General features: G+C 38.1%; 1 protein-coding gene across 3 annotated transcripts in view; it reads left to right on the plus strand.

Moving 5' to 3' along the window:
* Positions 1 to 21,504, plus strand: part of LOC129730112 (latrophilin Cirl) — an 86,577-nt gene extending 65,073 nt beyond the window's left edge. For 2 of the 3 annotated variants that reach the window (XM_055689171.1, XM_055689170.1), the window contains exon 3: positions 16,367 to 21,504. In XM_055689171.1, the coding sequence (XP_055545146.1) occupies positions 16,607 to 20,074 (3,468 nt within the window). In that variant the 5' untranslated portion in view covers positions 16,367 to 16,606 and the 3' untranslated portion in view covers positions 20,075 to 21,504. The remainder of the gene's footprint in view (positions 1 to 16,366) is intronic. The other variant, XM_055689172.1, reaches the window with a different exon arrangement.
* The last annotated feature ends 1,203 nt before the right edge of the window (positions 21,505 to 22,707 follow it).

Consider the following 22,707-nt stretch of genomic DNA (forward strand, 5'->3'; position numbering starts at 1 on the left):
AATTTTATCTTGCTTAGATCTTAACAGTTGAACCTTGGGAAAGCGTGGATTCCACTTAGCTGAATGATTATGTATTTCACTTCGTTCATCAATTTTTAGTTTTAATAACTTTAACATGATATTGACTTAATTGGTTAAATTGTTTTGTTTAAATTCTTCACGAATACGCCATATGTAGAAAATTGTTACTTCTTCCTAAACAATTTTTTCCTGGGAAAGTAAATCTTACATAAGATTTATGGGGGGAGGGGAGTAATGCAAAATCTTACTAAGCCTTATGGATGATGATTTTTAAATTGAAAAAACTAAAATAAAACGAGTTGACAGATCATTTACGCGGATCAAAATTTTTTTTACGTTCCTCTGATTCGATTCGATGGAAAACTTGATTATATATAGTGAAAAAAAATCGGAGACTATATATAATCAAGTCGCTAATCGAGAGCTATAATTAGAAAAAAAAATTATTTGGAAGCAGTGTGCACAGGCTACGCACTCTCTCTTAAATCATTCTTATCTTTGATAAAAGAAACATCGATTGCGATTATTGTAGACTGTAATAAATTGTTTAATCTCCGCATGAATTCTTAAGCCTATCTTGGGACATAATCCCCTGGGCGTTAGTTCTTTCTGTATAATGTATTATGACAGAAGGTATTTTTGAGAGCCTGATTCTTTCTCCAGTGCAGTGATTAGTAGATTACAGGGTTTGGTTTTTCGATTGGGCTTTATTTTCTGGATGTTGGTTTCCAAAGAAAAATCTAACAGATCATCATTTTATTCGAGCGTAAGAAAACCTTTTGTCAATATTCTACGTATCCACGCTTAAACTCAAATTGATGAAAATGAAAACAACATTTTGAAAATTATTTCAACGGATCCGTAATTTATTTTTTCACTTACTCACAAAATTTTGTCTAAATTAATCAACAAACTTTGTAATAATTACCGGGAAAACATCGCAATGCAGTGCCAAGAGATAATTAGTAGCATTATACTCAATATCCTAGTTTCACTGCAATACCGATTAAAATCGATGCACCGTTATTTAACTTAGTTTATATTGCTAAATGTGACCCCGGGAATACACCTGCAAAATTTGAATTTGTATTGACAACCGGCAAAACTGCATGACTTAAATGGTGACAGTAGCAGCCGAAATTGAATTTCGAATAGTTTCATATCACTCGCATGCACAGCTGAGTAGTGTACGGATATCTGGTTAGATGAGACGCGAAATGAAATAGGACCCGGCCTCTTCTGCCACACCACTTCCGTTTGTGTTCTGTTCTCTGTTCCATATTGACAGCAAGTATTATCCGGGTCAATTGTGATATATTTTGCGCCGCCCGGTGGAAATTCCAGGTACAAGAATCCACACACTGGCACACATACACACACACACACACACACCCAACCTGAAGCCGAAGGTTGGTGGACGGTAATTGTTAGGTTCGCTTCGCTGAAACCGTGTCTGTTTTAATCGATTGCTTGTTGTGTTAGTACAACTGACAAGCAGTAACGTTTTTTTTTTGGGATACGGTCGAAATGCAGCGCAATTTGATTGGAAATTGACGTGTCGTTAACGGACTGAAGTTGTGAAGAAGTTTGACATGAATCGGTTGGAAGTGACAATTAAACACGTCAGCCGGTTTGCGAAGCGTATTTCCGTGTCGGCTTTTGAGACTGTAATAAAATTTTGCTTTATGATATCATAATTTTACGATGTACATCGGTACCTGACATGTTGATTCATAGAATGAGTGTACCGTGACGCTATTCAGCGGACCCCTATTGCATGTGTTATTCCTGAGGGTTTCTGTAAAAACATCAATTGCGCTCATGTACTTATTCCAGTGCATGGTCAAGAAAAGGATAATTGTTGTGTAACATCCAACGGCGGCTTAAGCTTCCCAGAACAAAGGAAACAATTTCGGGCCACAAGATTAACTCTGGAGATTTGTATACATTACATGCGAAAGCCTCCCCTTCAACCATTGCATCTAATACGATCGCTTTGCTATGGGGATCATCACTGTTCAGGTCGAACGAACTGATTTTCTCACGTCCGCCTAAAATTAATCTTTCATTTATTCAATAGCGTGCTTAATCGTCTGTTTACGCTTGCCATGGTGATGAGTTTGTCGGCTGTGCATCCGCCACTACGACCACACCATCTCGTCGCTGGCTGGTTGGCCGGTTAGCTCCTCACTCACTCCCTCACTCATTCAAACGATGCCCGAAGCTCAACTCAATCTCCGTCAGCCTTCAAGATGCTAGGCTAACGCAACTGAAGCAGTGAGCATCGGCTAGCAAATAAATTATTCATCTTGATTACTCCTTAACGCAATCGACATTTGACACTGAAAAGACACTGGCAAACAAAAGCAGCCAGTATTTCGGTATGGTGCAAAGCAAAAGGGGAATAATAATTCGAGTAAAATTGATTATTTTATCAGCTAACAGACTATGTAAATGCAGTAAATATTATTTAGTACTAGTTTAAATTTTCTAATATGTTCAAAAAAAGACTGAACAAAAGACATTTGCTACGAAAATATATGTATCATTTGATTATTTGGTGTACAAAATTTGTAATTGGTAAAAGCAGTGCTTGCCATGTAAATGTTAAAACATGGTTTTCTCCTATTTTTCATGACAAATTTAAATGTAACTATCCGATCTCATCGATACGTATTTTGTAAAGATTAAACAAATGATATCTTTCACACGTATCATATTAGGGCCCAACTGGTGCTGCTAAAATCAATCAGTCATTTTTCCATTAGCCTATTGTTTTCGATGATAACCCGAGCAATAATCGTATTATCACGATTGATGGACTGTAGTACGCAGATCGGAATCGAATTGAAGGTACGGTTCTAATATGTGCTATTCGGCTTTATTGTATCTATCGACTATATTTGCTTTCTTCCCCGAGGAAAAGTGGCAATCTCACTTCTAAAACTAATTTCAAAAACGGCTAAATCAATTTGGGGAGTGGATTGAATTTTTTGTAAAACTAATTGCAGTATTGAACTTTGTGAGGAAACCTCCACATCATGATTTTATTCAAACCAGTTAAGTTAAACTATTATCTCAAAATTCCAAACCAAACTGCTCGGGTCGGATTTACCCAGGTCCCCTTTTTCAAAACATGATCCCCAAATGTACATATGTCCGCTGCGGTTAGAGAGTGATTTTTTCCCCCGTTTGTGTACACCCGTCTCTCTGCTGTTGGGTTCTCGATTCGAGTCGACTCGACTCGGTATACAACAATGTGGATTAAGTCCGATATGGTTGCTTGCCCACCCGACCATATATGATTTCTTTTCTTTGCACGAGTGGATAATACACCGATGATAGCAGCAAGCGAGCAGCCCATTGAAATGAGAGTCGAACAAAAGGAGCAACCCCAAAATGGATGGATGGGACCGCTTCAAATGACGCGCTTGCTTGGCTGCGCTGGCTGGCTTGGCTGCCGGCCGACACAAACAAGTCGGTGATGTTCGGTAATGATACTTAATGCTTCCTAAATATTTGCAAATTGACACAGAATAGGTGTTGTGAATGCCCAGCAAAACACCCATACAAAGAGCACTACATTGAGGGAGATAAGGAAAGACGAGCTCGAAACAATTTAGTTGGACGTTTATTTTTAATGCCTCTGCTGGATTGGATTTTGTTTGTGCTGGCAGGCAAAGCAAGGTTTTGCGTACACAAAACCACCACCAGACAAACCTCCTTTCTCGCTCAGCAGACCTCAGGTATCACGTAACTTCAAATTGAATTTGTTTGTCCCGAGGGCCAATTAGGAGATTAATTAAGAACTCAATGGCTAAAGCTGATATTGAACAGCAATTTTTCCTATCAATTACCTTGAGATACGAACGGTTCATTCGAGGTGGCTGGTATCTTGTACATGTTTTTTTTTCCTGTGCTCCTCGAATTTGTTTCTATCGCTCTCACACTGCTACTGATACGACACCAGTGACACCACCATCGTACCGCGTTGGATCGGTATGCTACGTAACGAACTAATCCTGGAACAAGCTTTTAAATGTGCTTCCGCACCGGGTTTCCCTACTCCCGGGTGTCATGTTTCGATATTCTTTATTGTGCAGCTCACCCTCGTTTGGCAGTTGCTCGATACGGTTTGTTACGGTGACGTGTCTGGGACATCATGCTAGAGGGACGTCTAACATTTTTAGAGCTTTTTTTTAACCCTGAAATGATTTTGAATCCCATTTCAAAGTTACAGCATAATGTTTTATGAATTAATGTCACATTCCAAATTTTCCTCCTGAACAAAGTTGAACCTTAATATTGCATTCTAGAAAACCAGCTCAGCTTCTGCTTTTCTATGACAGAGTTTCTTTTTTATTACTGGATATGGCCTCCTCTTATCTAAGAGGTTTTTTTTGGCAATGACGGGATCATACTTTCAATACCGATTTTCAGTATCAATATCGGTACAAGAAAAATTCTCTTAGGATAGACAGGGTGGCGAAAGCCTGGAAAATAAGGGAATGTCAGGAAATCGATTTTGCGATCAATGAAAACTGAAAATTATTTAGGGAATTTTTTTAACTGTTTCGCGATTCTTTTTTAAACGACTATTTAGCGCAAAAACTTATTTCTTTTAGCATTAATGTGGTAGTGAAGCCACCACGTGGTCGACTACGAATTTTCAGCCTAACTAGACTACAAATTTCAAGTCCAGCAATGTTATATGCAGTTCCCATCTGGGCAAGTTGTTGTGCAACCAAAAAGAAGACATTTCAAAGGATTCAGAACAAACTTTCGAAAATGATTTTGAAGCGTCCTCCCTGGTTTGGTTGGTAATGTAGAAACATTAGAAAATATGTCAAGCCAAATTCCGACAAAAACCCTCAATTGCAACGATTAGCTCACTTTATAGTCAGTAAGATAATTTTAAGTTTATTTTAAGTTTTGTTTTATTCCTTTTTTTCTTGACAAGTAGGTTTAATAATTTTCCTAAAATTACATTAGCTTATCTGCGAAAGCTAATAACATTCAATAATATAAAAAAAGAGTACAAATATATATATATATATATATATATATATATATATATATATATATATATATATATATATATATATATATATATATATATATATATATATATATATATATATATATATATATATATATATATATATATATGTATATATATATATATATATATATATATATATATATATATATATATATATATATATATATATATATATATATATATATATATATATATAATAGTGTTGAAATGTCACCATTTGTGTCAGAATTCTGAATAGATATTAGTACATAAATAAATCATTACAAACATTAACCCCCCCCCCCCCCCCTATTAAAAAAAAAAGCGTAACTAGACTCGGGAATAGTTTTTGAGTTATCTATGAAAACACTATTAATACGTTTTTATCACCATAACAAACATGATGCTATGTTTTCACAAGTGATGCATTAACTATTACCGAGTGTTAAGCATTTGAAAATTCGCTATTGACCACGTGGTGGCTTGAAGTCGGCCATTCATGGCTTCGACGCACTTCCACCTTAAAGGTTCATTCGGGTCTCGATTTGTATCCGATTGAATAGTTTTTCATTGCGATTTCAGAGCTGCGTTTATCTACGTTGCACTTTTTTGTGTCGAATGCTGAAAAATATCAGGAAAATTGATGTTATATTCCAGGGAAAATTGAGGAATTTCAGTTTTGAAAACTTTTTCGCTACGCTGGTAAGTCTGACAGAATTAAATTTAAAATAATATACTACAAGGTATACAGCCCTAGTATGAAATGGTGACGTGGGACTAAACACTGTAATTAGGGGATTTTTTGTTACAAAATATACAGAGTCTGCAGACAGAATCAATGTGTTTATTTTCAGCCTCCCCTGGAAATCAATTTTTGGAATATATTCAACAACACTCGAAGAAATATCATTTATATTTGGCGATATTATGCCTTTAGTATTTTTTTTTTTTGTGCCAAAAAATATGTATTTAAAAAGGCACAAGCATATCGTGCTTGTTGAAGAAGCACCAAGAATTTCTCATAATGCGTCAAAGTCAGGAATATCTCTATATCCTCGAAAACCAAATCCAATAATGCTTACGTTATCATAATGAATGGTTTTGTCTTATTTAACTCTAACTAAATCAAATCTTTAGTATGGATATTACTTTCAAAATAATATGGAAGCCCTTACAAAGATTCATCAATTGGAAAACATAAGAAAATATTTTGAACAAAATTCCTAACAAGTTCCAGCAAAAAATCGTAGAAATCTACAATTACATTTTTATTTTTTGCTTGACAATTTTTTCATTTGCCTGCAACTACATTCGCTGTATTACGAAGACAGGAAATATACGTTTATTATGGTAAAGCTTAGAATAATAATATATCATCTAACAATTTTGAAATATGAAAAGAGATTCTGTACGAATCTTACTAAATAAACTAAAAAATCACAAGCATTCGCAGGTTCTTACTCTTCTATAAATGTATATATTTAGGAATTTACTCTTTCGATACTATCCGATCACGATTATTTAGTGAATATCGAAGATAAAATTTAAAAAATATCTGTTGCAAAAATTTACTATTCTTGTTGAGTAATTCATGGCAATCATATTTATGAAATAAACTTTCAATCACCATCAACAGCAGCATTGTAGTTTTTCCTCAATTGCATACGAATAGAAATGTACGAACAAAAGTGTACCACTGCAATACGAATAGTACTGCTGCAGTATGAATAGAAGAGTACCAATGCAATCATAGACGACGAGAGACCTGCGGTTCTATACTCCACTGGTACTGTTGCTTTTACTGGCATGTTTTCTTTCAAGACATCAGTTTTTATTAGGTTCAACAGTACCTAACACGCAGGTTTAGAGATTGTTCAAGGATGGGTATTGTTTCAAACTTTTAGGAAAACTTTTACCTTCGAGACATCATATTAGTCTCAGCTCATGGAAGCAAAAATAAATTGACCTATTGGGACGGGGAGACTCTGTCAATTTTTATTTCGAAATTGATACAGGGAATATCACAGGGAACGGATGGTGTCCATTCACGTCGTCTGTGCTAGGAATGCTCGCATGTAATTGGTTCATTATTCGCGTAAATTTGTTATTGAAATTATTATCAATATAACCGCTTAGCAATGAAATTAGAGTGATAATTAACACATTACAAAATTTGTATACATTTTATCTATCCAACAACATATTGGTTATTGTTATCCATCATGTGGTTATGCTGTTATTAGCGTTTGAAATCTGACGCAACATTTGCCCGTTTCATTTCCAATTTTACAGAATGCATCCCAGTATAGTAAACAAAGACGTGTCCCACGTCAAAATGCTCTTGAAGGTCAGTGACTTTAGTTAGCTTTTTGGATTCGCGGTACAAAAATTTCCCGGGAAAATTCCAGGATAGGGCGCTCTGTCTAAACGTTAATATTGGTTTTGGACCCTATAACCAAACGTTAATTTTGCTTCCTTCGAATAGGATAGTTGAGGCAGTTATCCCAAGTGAACCAATTATGGCTAGATTGCTTGAGTGTAATGGGGCCAGTTATTGCACTACTCCATTTCAACCCTGTAGGCCATAACTAGTGCAATTTTCACACCTTCCTTACTAAATAATTCTTTTTCATTTCACTCGAATCAATGAATCCATTTTAGAGCGTGCTTTCCAGGGAGTTCCGGGATGGGATTTTCCAAGATATTTTAATTTTGTAATCTTATACAGGGTGTTACCGAGAATGTGATACACTTTATTTATGCCATAAAACTAAAAAAGATGAATATTGCTTCTCTAGTTCTTTGTTATTATCATGGTTAGGGACAGTGAAAAATCGCGCTTTCGCGGAAGCCGCGAATTCCGCGAAATTCAGCATCGGCAGCGAAATTTACAAAATCCCGTGAAATGCCACGAAATTGATGAAAAAAGCAACATTTTATGTTACTCATTTAATTTTATCACCCTGGATTGACATTTCTCGAGTGGTTCGGTTGCTGGATCCATTTTTAACGTAGGTTTTGGCGATTGATAACCTGCAAGATGGAATTCCAGAGTGTGCAGCAAAAAATCTAAGTTGCAAGATGAACTCAGGGCGTACAAGCAAGTAATTTTAGTGTGACGCCATTAGCATTTTTAAATTCAAATTGCAAACATTTTCCTTTTCTTTTTCGCATACAAATATTTATCGATTCCTGAAAACTCGGTAGATGTGAAACGCAGTTAGAGCCAGTATACCTTGATTATTACGTGTTGACACCAAAATATGACTGATCACAATTTGACACAGCATGAATCCAAGCCAATCAATAGGCTGACCTGATTTTCTGCGAGAAAAACGGAACAAATTGGTTTGAAAAATGGAGCACTTGAATAATTTTTAAAAATTGTTACTAACTAAAGTAAATAATACGGAAAATCAAAATTTTGCGCAGCAATTATCATGGCTCTCATGGCCTCAACTTGCAATCGCGATTTTTCGTCTGTCCACAAAACGTTTACCATATAGTAAGTCTTTTCCAAATCTCACAATAGATCTACGATTCTGGTCGCAGTGAGGAAGTCCATACAGAAAAAAGAAAGTCTTTTCCATTGACGTGGTACTAGGGTAGGGAACATATACTAAGCAGATTTAGGAACCGCCTGTGTATTCAGATGAAATACTCGAAATGTGTTGGGTGAAATTCGAATAGTAGTATATCAATCTGTTCTTTATCGTTTTCTCTGTCAGAACTTGTTTTCAGATTGTAAAACTAAGTAAGCAAACTTTAACAATAATCAATTGAAGTTACCAATCGAGGGACACTATTCCAATCATCCCGAACCTATTTCAAGCAATTTCCATCTGTTTTGCAGGCGTTTTTTTGCAGCACCCGAAGTGGCTCCTGAATGGCTGCAATATAGGTCGATTTGTTTCAAACGATGTTTGTTCACAGATTTCTTTGTGATAAATGGTATTTCTTAAATTCGTAAGACAGCTAGACAATCAAAGTTTTCGTTTCCATAATTGAAATTGTCAATATTGATCAAAAAGCTGGAGTTTGAGGCCTGTTTTCTGCGACTGATTAAAATAGGCGCTACTGCTTAAGCCGTTCCTTACCCTACCAGGAAGGCACAAAATGTACTCAGTATTTTAACAAATTCTTGGTAGTTTTGAAACTTATTTTCTATTTCGGAAAATAAATTCAGCCCAATGGTTTGCGACTGTCACGGGCTCTGTGTTTATTGAAGCTTAAATCGAAAATTGTTCAAGGAGTTGGCGAAAAAAAATTCGTACTTCCCCGTTCAAAACCTACAAAGAAACCACGGTTATATTATTGTATATTCTCTAAATAAAACAGTTGTTTTTTTCATCAACATAATCAGTTTATGTACCATTTTCTGAAAAAAAAAAATTGCCGCGAAATTAGCGCGAAATTTGAGTACTTTCTGGTTTGCCACCCGCGAATTTTCAACTTTTTTGCCGCGAATTACCACTGTCTCTAATCATGGTAGAGTAGTAAAGTAATAGTTTAATCAGTTCAACTCAAATCTCTCGCATTTGCAAAAGTGCCTTGTGTTTTACAGATAGAACTCGATTATATAGAGTCTCTAGTTTTTTTTTGAATATATATAATCGAATCAGGAACATTTGTTTCGTTGATTTTGCATAAATATAATGTTATTTTTTTAATAAATAAGATTTTTTTTTACTAACCCATTTAAAGTCAGAAAACACTTTTCATACAAGAAAAAAAATTATTTGTCATGTGAATGCAGTCGAACAGAAAGACAAATTTTGATCAGTGTATATCAAGCTGTTTACTTTTAACCCTAAACGTCAACTTGTTTTCTCTTTTCAATTTGTTTTCGTTTTTTTTTATTTTCTCTAATTTTTTATATTTACACTAAGGTCGCTTTTCACGCTCTTTTTACGCGGATTCCAGAATTTACGCGGTTTTTTTATTACGCGGATTCCATAATTTCTTCACTCGGATGCCGGAATTTACGCGGTTTTTTTACACGGATTCCGGAATTAACGCGGTTTTTTTACGCGGATTCCGGAATTTACGCGTATTTTTTATGCGGACTCCGAAACTTACGCGGTTTTTTACGTTCTATTTATGATTTATTTTATTTGAATTATTTTATTATTTTTTAATTCTTTTAATTTTTTGAATTTCATTTCTATTTGTTTTTATCATTTAATTTCTCATGTTTTCATCTTATTTTTGTATTTATTTTTTTAATTTTCTATTATTTATTTTATTTTTTATTTTATTTTAATACTAGCTGAATGTACCCGGCCTTGCTCGTGTCAAAATTTCTGCTTTTTCTATAATTTTCTATATTTCCATATAATTTTTCCAACCCATTATTTCAAATAATATTTCTATTTTAGTTATAAACTTGCTTATATACCAACTGTTTTGTTGATTAACAATCGATGCGGAGGCATTCCAGCTGGGTCGAGAAAGTTCAAGAATTCCGTTGGAAAATGGATTGCCTCATCAGCATCTTCGACAGTCTGACCTATGAACCTAATATCAGGGAGCATTTGAACATTTTTCTTCTTGAATTTGAAAATAGCGTTGGACACCCGTTGTCATCTTCTGAACATAGTTCTCTTTCTAGAAATATTGATATTAGTTAACCATTTTACTTAGTTTTACACAGCTTAACAGAAAGCAGAAATAGCGGAATTGATTTCAAAATAACGTTTCAATATTGCATCCAAGCCTTCTTCTGTATTCTAGTAACCTTTCCAGAAAATGTATTCCGCCATGCACCATTTAAAAATTTGCGCCGAAAATGAATATTTGGATTCTGGACGTCATCTTGCTATCGAAAATATACATATTGCAGAACATACATTCGTTTTTCATAAAATTCTGAAACCGGAAGTCGCCATTTGAATTAAAAAAATGTCGTTGGACTTTTATTTCTGCTTTCTAGAGGTCATCCTGGTTCCGGAAGTACCAATGTTTGGAGGTTTGTGAACGTTTTCTACAGTTGTATACAGCTTCCCAGAAACCAAAAGTCGCCATCTTTGTTTTAGAAAAAACATCGGACATCATATTTCGGTCCCTAGACATCAACTTCTGGCCATGACCGACCGAGGGCATGAAAGTTCTCGTACCTTTTCACAAAGTTCCATAGGGCACTAAAAGACCTGATTTTCTTATAAATGGCATGCCAAGTTTGGTTAAAATCGGTACAGTCATTCGAGAGTTATGCTGGAACATACATACATACATACATTTTTTTTTTTAATAAATAGCTGGATTTTAGGAGCTCTAATTTTATTTGATCGATGCTCTTAACCAAATTTTCATTCGGTAATAGTTGAGCTTCAGCAACTTTTCTAAACATATTTTTCATCCAAAACGCTAGATTGGACTCTCCGTTATCAAATCATGCAAGAAATATAAGAAATATGTCAAGAAATCGTTCCAAAAACGGATCAAAGCAGGTTGGATGTTTTGAAACACTTCTCTAGAAACATTTGCACGAAAGCCGATTTTCGGCTGCAAACAGACATCACTACGTTTCAAAAAAGGCCAATATTTGGAAATATATGATCGATTTTCGTATGACGACGTCATTCCGATTCCAAAAATACCCATATTGCCAAGTATATAATTCAATTATTAATTTAATTTTCGCAGATTTCCAGAAACCGGAAGTTGGCAACCCAAGTTTCAAAGTATCGTCAGACACCGATAATCAGTTCTCAAGAGTCATTTTTGCTCCGAAAATACCAACATTGGGGGGTTTGTGAGCGTTCTCCACAGTTTTAAATGGCTTCCCAGAAACCGGAGGTCGCCATATTGGATTGAAAATGGCATCGAACATCATGTTTCGGTCTCTGGACATCAACTTCCGGCCTCCAAATATGACCAAGAACCCGAAAATCATCAAATTTCAATGAATGGTTTCCATTATGTATGAAAATTTATTACTTTTGGCCCCCTCCTTCTTTAAGGGTGACCTCTCCCCCTATCCAATATTTCTATGACCACTTCCTTTGTACAAAGAACACGTATGCCAAGTTTGGTTGAAATCGGTTCAGACCTTCGAGAGTTATGCTGGAACATACATACATACACAATTTCTCTTTTATATACATAAATAAAAAATAGATTTCTATTTGATTTTTTCTTGTCACATTTATTTTTTTGATTTTTATGAACCAATTAGGAAACGTCCATTAAATACGCAGCTTAAGAATAACTACATATTTTCCACACCCTCTACTTTTTGAATAGATCCTTAAAATTTTCCGCATGGGTTGCAATGCAACGCTTTGTCAGATAGCCTTCCTCCCTTTTCTTAAAGCTTTACGTATTTTATGGACATTCCTTCGGGGTCAGGTTTTAAATAAGTTATATTTATAATAGCCAAAAAAGTTCTGCTATGTAACAGCCTTCAACGTAAACAATTTTTCATCTGAAAAAATGATGTTTTGAGTAACGGGCGTCTTCGAGATCTGGCAATATTTCTGCGAGATAATCCGTGAATCTTTTGTTTCCTGAAAGCTCCGTATCCGAGGTCATTTTCGATTATTTTATGCATAGTGATATGACTTGGGTTTATTTCACGGAATATATTTCTTGCCAACGGGGCTTGATTTCGCCGGGCGCGTTCTCTAACCGCTTTGACCTACAACAGTGGTCCGCAAATGTATTCCAGCAAGATACAAAATCTTAAATTGTTCTCTACTTGAATCCATTTGAAATTTTCCCCTGGAAAATGTGAAACACTGCTTTTATTTATTTATTTATTTGATGTTTGATTTATCACTTACAAGTGAACTAGGTTTCAAAATCGTTAAAAGTTTGTCTACGTGTAATGTGGATGGCCGCCCCTTATAAGATACGAACAAACGGGTCAGTTGACTCCAGATCTCCAGATATTGTTACAGAATCCAGTGTTCATAAAAACGAACTCCACAGACAACGAGCGAGCTTCTGCAGTTTAGTACGCTCATCTCCAAATGAAGAGAGTCAAAATATTCTTCTCTTCTTGATTTTCGGATATATTTCTTCAGTCGGTTTTTCTATGTCATGAAAATAAAGTTCAAGTTTAATAAGTTCAAATTGTTTACTTTCCTTTCAAATTCTTCGATTATTTCCCAGGAAATCAGATTTTTATTTCACGAATCTCGGGAAACAGTCTGTATTTTGTAATTGTGATATTGGCAGAAGGAACGAGGTTTCGATATGACTCCTTCATGTTGACAAAATAGGTCCCTCTTATAATAAAACTGGCCAGAGAAACGTTTGTGGAATCTCTGCAATATAATTCCAATAAGCGATATTTGCAGAAGGGAAGATGGTTCGGTATACTGTAGCTGTAAAGTTGAAACGAAAGGGTAAAAACTTACACATTAGCACGGATTTAAATGATAAACATTCCACTTATTATCAACACCTGGACATTATCGCAGTCGAATGAGTCCATAAAAAGAAAAAGAAAAATCCAATAACTTTTTCTTTATCACATGAATCAGTTCTAAACCCTATGAGCTCTGTTTTTAATTATAACAAGGCTAATTGGGAAAGATACAAAACTCATATTGAGAGGAATTTCAATAATGAGCTTGATTTGCAAAACGAAGTGAATATTGATTCCGCTTTGGAAGCATTAAAATGTGCAATTGTTGATGCCAGGAATTATTCTGTTCCAAAGGCTCAAGTGAAATTTGATTCACCAATAATTGACGAAAATCTTCAACTTCTAATTCGTTTGAAAAATGTCCGCAGACGTCAATATCAACGTTTTCGTGACCCTGTTTTTAAAACTATTTATAAAGATTTACAGAAAGAGATTAAACATAGATTCACTCTTCTGAGAAATCAAAATTTCGAGACTAAAGTTGAAAAATTGAAAGTTAGTTTTAAAAGATGGTGAACGTTTTCTTGTATCCAATGAACAAAAGGCTCAAAGACTTGCTCAGCAGTTTGAGAGTGTTCATAACTCAAATTTGAATTTTGTGAGTCCAATTGAAAATGAAGTCACACGTCAATTTGATTTAATTTCTTCCCAGAATTTTTTACCTGCAGAAATAATCAAAACTAACTTGAATGAGGTTAAATCAATTATTAAAAATTTCAAAAATATGAAAGCACCTGGTGACGATGGAATCTTTAATATACTAATCAAACATCTCCCTGAGAGCACAATGGAATTTTTAGTGAAAATTTTCAATTGCTGCTTCAAAATTGCATATTTTCCCAAATTATGGAAAAATGCAAAAATTACTCCCATTTTAAAACCGGATAAGAACCCAGCTGAAGTTTCAAGTTATCGACCAATCAGTTTGCTTTCTTCAATAAGTAAACTGTTTGAGAGAATTATTCTCAACAGAATGATGTCACACATCAATGAAAATTCAATTTCTGCAAATGAACAGTTTGGATTTCGCCATGGGCATTCCACAACTCATCAATTGCTCAGAGTTACTAATATGATACGAGCTAACAAATCTGAAGGTTATTCCACTGGAGCTGCTCTTTTAGACATAGAAAAAGCATTCGACAGTGTTTGGCATGAAGGTTTGATTGCGAAATTGCAAACATTTAATTTTCCAATTTTCCTAATCAAAATTTTAAAAAATTATCTTACTGATCGAACTCTGCAGGTTGTCTATCAGAATTTAAAATCTGATAGATTTCCCGTCAGAGCAGGTGTACCTCAAGGTTCAGTCTTGGGTCCAGTCCTGTACAACATATTCACTTCAGATCTTCCTGATTTGCCTCCAGGATGCACAAAGTCATTGTTCTGCGATGACACAAGCATTTCCGTAAAAGGAAAAAGTCTTCGTGTCATATGCAATCGATTGCAGAAAAGTTTAGATATTTTTTCTTCCTACTTGCAAAAGTGGAAAATCTCTCCCAATGCTTCTAAAACTCAAATGATAATTTTTCCGCATAAGCCTAGGGCTTCTTTCCTCAAGCCAAACAATAATCACGTTGTCAAGATGAATGGGGTTATTTTAAGTTGGTCCGACAAGGTTAAGTACTTGGGACTAATTTATGATAAAAAACTTATTTTCAAAGAGCACATTGAGAGTATACAAGCCAAGTGCATCAAATATACGAGATGTTTATATCCTCTCATTAACAGGAATTCTAAACTTTGTTTAAAGAACAAACTTTTGATTTACAAACAAATTTTTAGACCAGCAATGCTTTATGCTGTACCGATCTGGTCAAGTTGCTGTTCAACAAGGAAGAAAACGCTCCAAAGGATTCAGATTAAAATTCTGAAAATGATTTTGAAGCGTCCTCCTTGGTTTGGTACACTCGAATTACATAGACTTACTGGTGTTGAACCATTAGAAGCTATGTCAAATAAAATTATTAACAATTTTCGACAAAAATCGTTGCAATCCTCAATTGCTACGATAAGCTCTCTTTATAGCCAATATGTTAGCAATCAAGTTAGTTGTAAGTTTACTTCCCCTTTTCTGACAAGTAGGTTTAAATCCCTACGAATGATAAGTCCTAACTGCGAAAGCAAACAAATCCTAACAATTAAAATTACAAATTTCTAACAGTGTTGAGAAGTCACCATTTGTGATTGGACACACATACTCATTATTTACTAATATTTATCATAAATACTTAAGCTACTAACAAATCCCCCCCTTAAAAAAAAAAAAGAAAAAGAAAAGACTCCAAATCTTGTTATATTTACCAACACAAGCTCCGCTAAATGTCCAATTTTTTCTTTTTCTAATTGATAGAATTTGCATAGAGCAGTATCAATGCATTTTTCAACGTTTAAAAATGCTATGGTAGAGAAAATTATTAAAAAACAGGGGATTCGATTATTGAAGTACCACTATCCTAAATTTGACCTTGGTACTTCCGCTGCCTATGACCTTAACCTCTCATCTCAGCTTTCTCTCGTTGGGATATCAGACCTCTTTATATAATTTAAAGTGGCAACAACTGAAGTATGATATTCTCTTAAAGCTTCCTTATTTCCCATGTAACTTGAAATCTCCGCCGCGGATATGCATGGCCGCGATCACTTTACTGTCTATTGAATAATTGTACCGTACCGCTGAGTCGCAATCTCGGCAGTGCAACAACCTTTTTTGGCCGAAACGGCTTGTAATCAGTCAAATATAATAATCGCTCACTCAATTAACCACGACCGCAACCGACGGTTCTCGCATTGCGACTCAGCCAAGCATGCCGGCAGTGTGTCTTCTCCCCATCCCCCATAATTCAACTACGCCACTGCACGTTCCTATGCCAAACGAGTGCGATCACAATTTAACAAGCGTCTTTTTTTTGCTTCCTTTTTCTTCGCAGATAATTCGCAATCACCGGAACAGTATGCATCGAGAGCAGCACCATTTCCACCATTATTATCAGCAGCAACAGCAGCAGCAGCAGAAGCAGATGCCCCAGCAAGGCAACCGACAGTACGGCACTATTCTGAACTCGATTAGCAGCACCAAGTGGGAATGATATGCATTGGCTATCGCTAGACCCAAACCGTCAGCAGCACAGGTGGATAGAATCCGAATCGACAGTAACCAGATAGCAGCAATGATTCGAACCCAGCAACAAAAGAAAACAGTGTTTAGCAACAGCGGAAGGATGACGAGGAGAAATAGCAGTAGCAGTAGTAACAGCAACAATAACAATCGCAGCAAAAGAAAACGGAGGTTTCGGTTTCCGGCGGCCAGCTGTTTTCACTGGAGCGTTTGGAGCAGCGTGGCATTTTTGTTGATGACGCTCCCGTCGCTAAATCTTGCCATAGCGCCCAAGTACGAAACAGCGTATGCCTGTGAGGGCAAAACATTGATGATTGAGTGCGAAAATGGCGACCTGATCAATCTGATCCGCGCCAACTATGGCCGGTTCTCCATCACAATCTGTAACGACCACGGCAATGTGGATTGGAGCGTAAATTGTATGTCACCGAAAAGTTTGCGCGTCTTGCACTCCAAGTGCGCCCAGAAGCAGAACTGTTCGGTTTTAGCTTCTACTAATATGTTTGGTGATCCGTGCCCAGGTACACACAAGTATCTGGAGGCACACTATCAGTGCGTTTCGGCTGCACAATCTTCGACCACAACCAACCGACCAAGTCCTCCGTGGTTGAAGACATCGCAGCCGATCGTTTGGAGTACATCGACGGTGCGGAATCCAGTGCTTAGTAAGCTGAATTTTTCCGACCCATTGGCGGGTTTTGGGGTAACTTCGTCGGCAGTAACCAGCAGCGGAATAACGACGGGAGTGAAAGTGAAACCAACGACACCCTACAAGCAGCAAACATTGATGGTTAACAACCAACAATCGTCGCCGTCGTTTCGCCAGAAGGGATTCGACAACAAAAGTGTGAACGATGATCTTGCCATCATTAAGCAGATTAGTGATGCTGCCGGCAGTGGTGGTAAAAAGATTGCCGGCGCTGCCCCCGAGGACGATGAAGATTTCGGTGACGATGAAGACTATTATCCGACGCAAACGGCAGTATTATCCAACGCTAACAGAGAGAGCGGTGGCAGTAGCAAAGGCTACGGTGAAAGCAATGTTCCGATTGGTGGAAGTCCTAGCAGTAAGAAGAATGATAATCACGACTCACCCAGCAGCAGTAGTGGTAATAGCAATAGTGGTAGTAATAGTAATAGCAATAGCAATAGCATAAGCGGTGGCACCGGCGGGAGCGATAGTGGTAACGCTGTGAACAATGTGTTAGATGTGAGTCATGCTTGCGGTCCGACGACGGCACGCTCCTTGTTCTGGAATGTGACACGCGTGGGAGAAGCGAATGTACAGCCCTGTCCCGGTGGGGCCACCGGTATTGCCAAGTGGCGATGCGTAGCAATAGGATCACTGACGCCCGAACAGCGTCTGCAATTGCAGCACGAGCAGCAACAGCAACAATCATTTCTAGATGATAATAACAAAAGTGATATTAGTTTTAATAGCAATCTTAGTGGTAATAGAAACGGTGGAGCAGTGGCCACATGGTACTCATATCAGCCGGATCTAACGCAGTGTCGATCGCTGTGGCTTAACAGCCTGGAGGTCCGAGTCAATCAGCAGCAAGACTCATCGCTGATATCGATTGCGAACGATTTGTCGCAGGTCACTAGCAGTAAGACACTGTACGGTGGGGATATGCTGGTCGCTACTAAGATCATTCAAACCATGTCCCAGAAGATGCACTTCGACATCGAAACGATCCCCGACCAGCGGCAGAAAGAAACGTTGGTTTATGAACTATTGAATAGTGTGGTTAAAACGGGAAGCAATTTGTTAGATCAATCTCAGCACGCCAGCTGGCTGGATTTGAGTGTGGAGGATCAGATGCGGGTCGCAACGTCACTGCTTACGGGGCTAGAGGATAACGCATTCCTATTGGCCGATACTATCCTACGGGAGCGACACGTGGTGCAAAAGGTTAAAAATATTCTCCTATCGATACGGGTTTTAGAGACACGAAACTTTGTTAAAAATGAAGTTTTCCCTGACTCTAGCCAAGAGCGTTGGCACGTGAGTGACGATCTGATTGAGCTGCCCAAGGCAGCACTGATCGAGAATAGTGAGGGTGGTCTGGTACGAATAGTTTTCGTAGCTTTCGATCGATTAGAGCAGATTCTAAGACCACAGTTTAGCAATGTTCACCAGTCACGGGTAGATCAGAACAAACTGGAGCAGGATGACACCGGCAGCAACCCGGCGGCTGGTGCGAAAAGTGATGTATCAACTGCACCCCGACAACGATTGCTCAATAGTAAAGTGATTTCTGCAAGTCTGGGTAAGGGACGCCATATTCAACTTTCCCAGCCCATCCGAATGGTTCTGAAACACCTGCGAACCAAAAATGTGTCGAATCCAGCGTGCGTCTTCTGGAACTATATTGACCACGCGTGGTCCGAAGATGGTTGCTACGTGGAGTACACAAACGCAACCCATACGATTTGCATGTGCAACCATCTGACCAACTTTGCTCTACTGATAGACGCAATCGACGAAACACAACTCTCGTTACTCTCTATCATTGACGACGATATTAAAATTTTGATCTACATCAGCGTGGCAATCTTTGTGGTGATTGTCGTGGTAGCACTGTTTTCGCTTAAACTGTTCAACGGTGTGTTTGCCAAGGTGCGCAACGGCAGTCGAAGGCATCACCAGGCGTCAACGGCCAACAATAATGCGGCCGATTTGCATTTGCCTAACCACCTGCAGCATCACGGACTCATAGGCACCGGACAGCATCATCATTTGGGAGTCGGCGGTGGCGCCGATCATCTGGACGTCAGTATCCACCAGCATCAGCTTCCGCACCAACAGCAGCAGCAACAACAACAGTACAGTAGTGGACTAATGACTACCGATAGTGGTCACCTGATGCGTCCGTCACACCACCACAACCATCATAACAATAACAATTTGGTAACGACCACATTCAACAATCTGGCACCCGGTGCCGGCGGTCCTCCCGGCGTAGGACCGCTCGGTGTCGGCTATGAAACTGCCACCCACCATCGGCTTGCGGTACAGGAGCGGCTCAATAACAATGTAAATTCCCCCAATAATCACGCTTTGACATATCGCGCTAATAATAATAATCAAATCAATTTATTACGTTCAGCAAATCAGCAGCCGCAGCAAACTACTGCTGCTACCTTACAAACCACATCATCAACATCTATAATCGCCACTGCCACCGGGCATGGGATCGGCGGCGGGGGCGGTGCCAGTATAGGTGGCGTCAGCAGCAGCAGTAGCAGTACCGGTGGCAGCAGCGGCGGAGCTGAGATGGCCGTGTACAATTTGACCGAAACAGGCACCGCCACTGCCACCTCGACGTCGTCCAGTGTGGCGGCCATTAGTGCGAGCAGCATACCGCTGTTGCATCACCACCACCATCACCATTTACACCATCATCTGCACCAGCATCATCATCTCGGAGATGGGGGTAGTGTCGGCGGCGGTGGCGGTGGCAGAGGAAGTATCAGTGGCGGAAGCATCGCTAGCAGCGGTAAGCGGAATCTGTAACGAAAGATGCGCGAGAGAGAAACAGAGCGAGAGAGTGTAAGACAGAACGGAAGGACGAAAGAGTAAGACCATGTTTAGGATGTGCTTAGTCTATATGTAGATTTTTTTTCCGTTAAAACTTGTACAGACTGGGGGACGATCCTTTTTCCCCCCACACTGATATTGCTGTTCGATGCTCAACAGAAGCAAAAAGAGTGTGCAAAACTCGCGTTGTTATTGTGTAACGATACAATTCCTATTGGAACGTGAAGAATACTTAGCATAGCATATATAGGAAGACATATGTTTCCGGTGACGTGCTGCCATTGGTTGATGAGAGATGATGGGGGTATAAATTGCTCGCAATTTCCTTCTTGCCTGAATCCTTCCGCGGTGCTCATGTGTGTACGCGTGTGTGCTGACACCGCTGGATGTGCTGTTCCTAAGTCTTGTTTCGTTCCATGTACAGAATGCTTAGGTTGGTTGTTAAATTATTTAGATTTCTTGCCTGTAATCGTCGGACGTGAATTATATGCGAAAATGTGATTTGCTTCACCGCGATGGATCGGAATTGACAGGATGATTGATGTTACTGGGTTGTGATTTGAATGTGATTTCGAAATGTTTCGTGAGATTTATGCCTGCTTTCTTGAATGCGTAATGTGTGTGAAATCGTAATCGAATGGTCCACGTGGTTTACCTTTATTTCAGCATACTGGGCCGCCAGAACTTAATTTTATGTACAGTTAGCTTTTACTCTATTCCACGATCTGATGCCAGTGTACCGAACGGACTCGAAGAACAAACTTTCATATGAAGGCACAGCATTATGTAGATCATTGTTTATATCCACTAGCACGTCAGTTGTTTTTAGTTAGTTACTAAACGCACATAATCTTAACAAGCTCTCTTACCCAGTCCATCGTCGATCTATCACCCCTCAAAACGACTCAAAAGGTAGCTATATAACTTCGTATTAAGATTATCGAATATTGAGAAGGTGCGAAAGTGACAGAGTGCGCGATAGCAAAAAAAAATCCGTACATTTTGATTAGAATACAATTGGAAATAATGAGTGTCCAGCAATAGCGATAAGCGTGATGATGGATGAGTTGGAACAGGGCCTTTTATTACCCTGCACACTTCGAACCTTTCTCGGTGGAGAGAAAGGTCATTTTTCCTTAGGCCGCTTTTTTAAACCAGCCCTCGTTTCCAACCCATCCGTCAGTAACTGGAATGGTGTACAATGTGAAAAGAATCGAATACAAACTATAGGGTTATAATGTATCACAAAATGAAACGTCATTAGGTTTAGCTGCCACAAGATTTATTGTTTATTTTACAAATGATTTTTTAAATTAATATACACAGAATGCCCTTGATTAAAACTGATACGCTACTTTGTAATGTATCGATGTCAATATGAAAAAGGTGAAAATATATAAATATGAGAAAAACATTAGTTCCCGGTTACTTCTAGAAAGAACTGTCCTTTTTATCTAGTCATCTTTTTTAGCTTTACTATCGTCGGTGTTGTGATTGATGTTTAGAATACAACGGTCTACTTGCAATCAGTACATTGTTAGTTTGATACATCTTGTTTGGTTTACAGTTTTAAACCTATCTTACTTATAACGATCATCATTTAGGATCACGATTGCGTTCCCGAAATTGGCTATTCAAATATACCATTAATAAAGTGTATATATGTTTTTATTGATTAAAATGGTGTCTTCCAAAAATGTAAATCGTAAAATTATTAACTTTGATATTTCTTAGGAATAAATTTAAGAAGTTTTGTGCGATGATGATGGTGTAGCATGAGCATGAGCATGATTGACCGCCCGCGGTTGCTACTCCGTTATTGCCAGATCAACTGTAATTACACAGAGAACCAATGGATGATGCTTGGGATTAACATTCATCCTCAATGTGTAAAAACTGGTGACCTTAATCTTTATATTAGGCAATACCAGCGCCGGCCGCATCCGAATGTATGTAGTAGGAATATGTTGACGTGATACTCGCTTTATTGAAAGCCGAGAACACCTCTGCACTTCCACGAGAAATCACTGGGATGTTGGAGAAAAGAGAGGTTTGCAGCAGGTTTCGTTTTGGTAAATGATGCGCTGAATTCTAGTACCGGGCTCATGATAAAAAATATCGCGCGTACGAGTTCATTATATCTTCTACGGAGATCATTACGCGATCCGAACTCATTCCGGTTGATGATGTAACACCGCAAATAAAGCGCACGCGAGGATACCGGACCTATGACTCAATCAAGACAGACTCAAAGATTCGAAAATCTGTTTATGAAGTCATCATGCAACTACCGAAACGTATCTCTCATTGATTTATCTCAGCTGACTACACAATGTTACGAAAGCTACGAGGGTTGAGTCTACGTTAACGTCTCGCCACTCCTATCACTTCTTCGTGAAGTGACTCTCTTTATACCGAAAATTATAACACGGTTATAACCAATCTGTAAAAAATACACCTCATGCAAGGTATCGACGCGAAGTCTCTATATATTCGGTGACCCGGACATTTGAGCTTAACAGGTCGAATAACGATGTTTCTTGTGAATTGTTCGTCTGTTCTTGAAAAGCGATTTCCTGATTTGAGACCAATTTAAAGCAGAAATTAAC

This window comes from Wyeomyia smithii, chromosome 3 (genome assembly GCF_029784165.1).
Source record: "Wyeomyia smithii strain HCP4-BCI-WySm-NY-G18 chromosome 3, ASM2978416v1, whole genome shotgun sequence".
NCBI lineage: Eukaryota > Metazoa > Arthropoda > Insecta > Diptera > Culicidae > Wyeomyia > Wyeomyia smithii.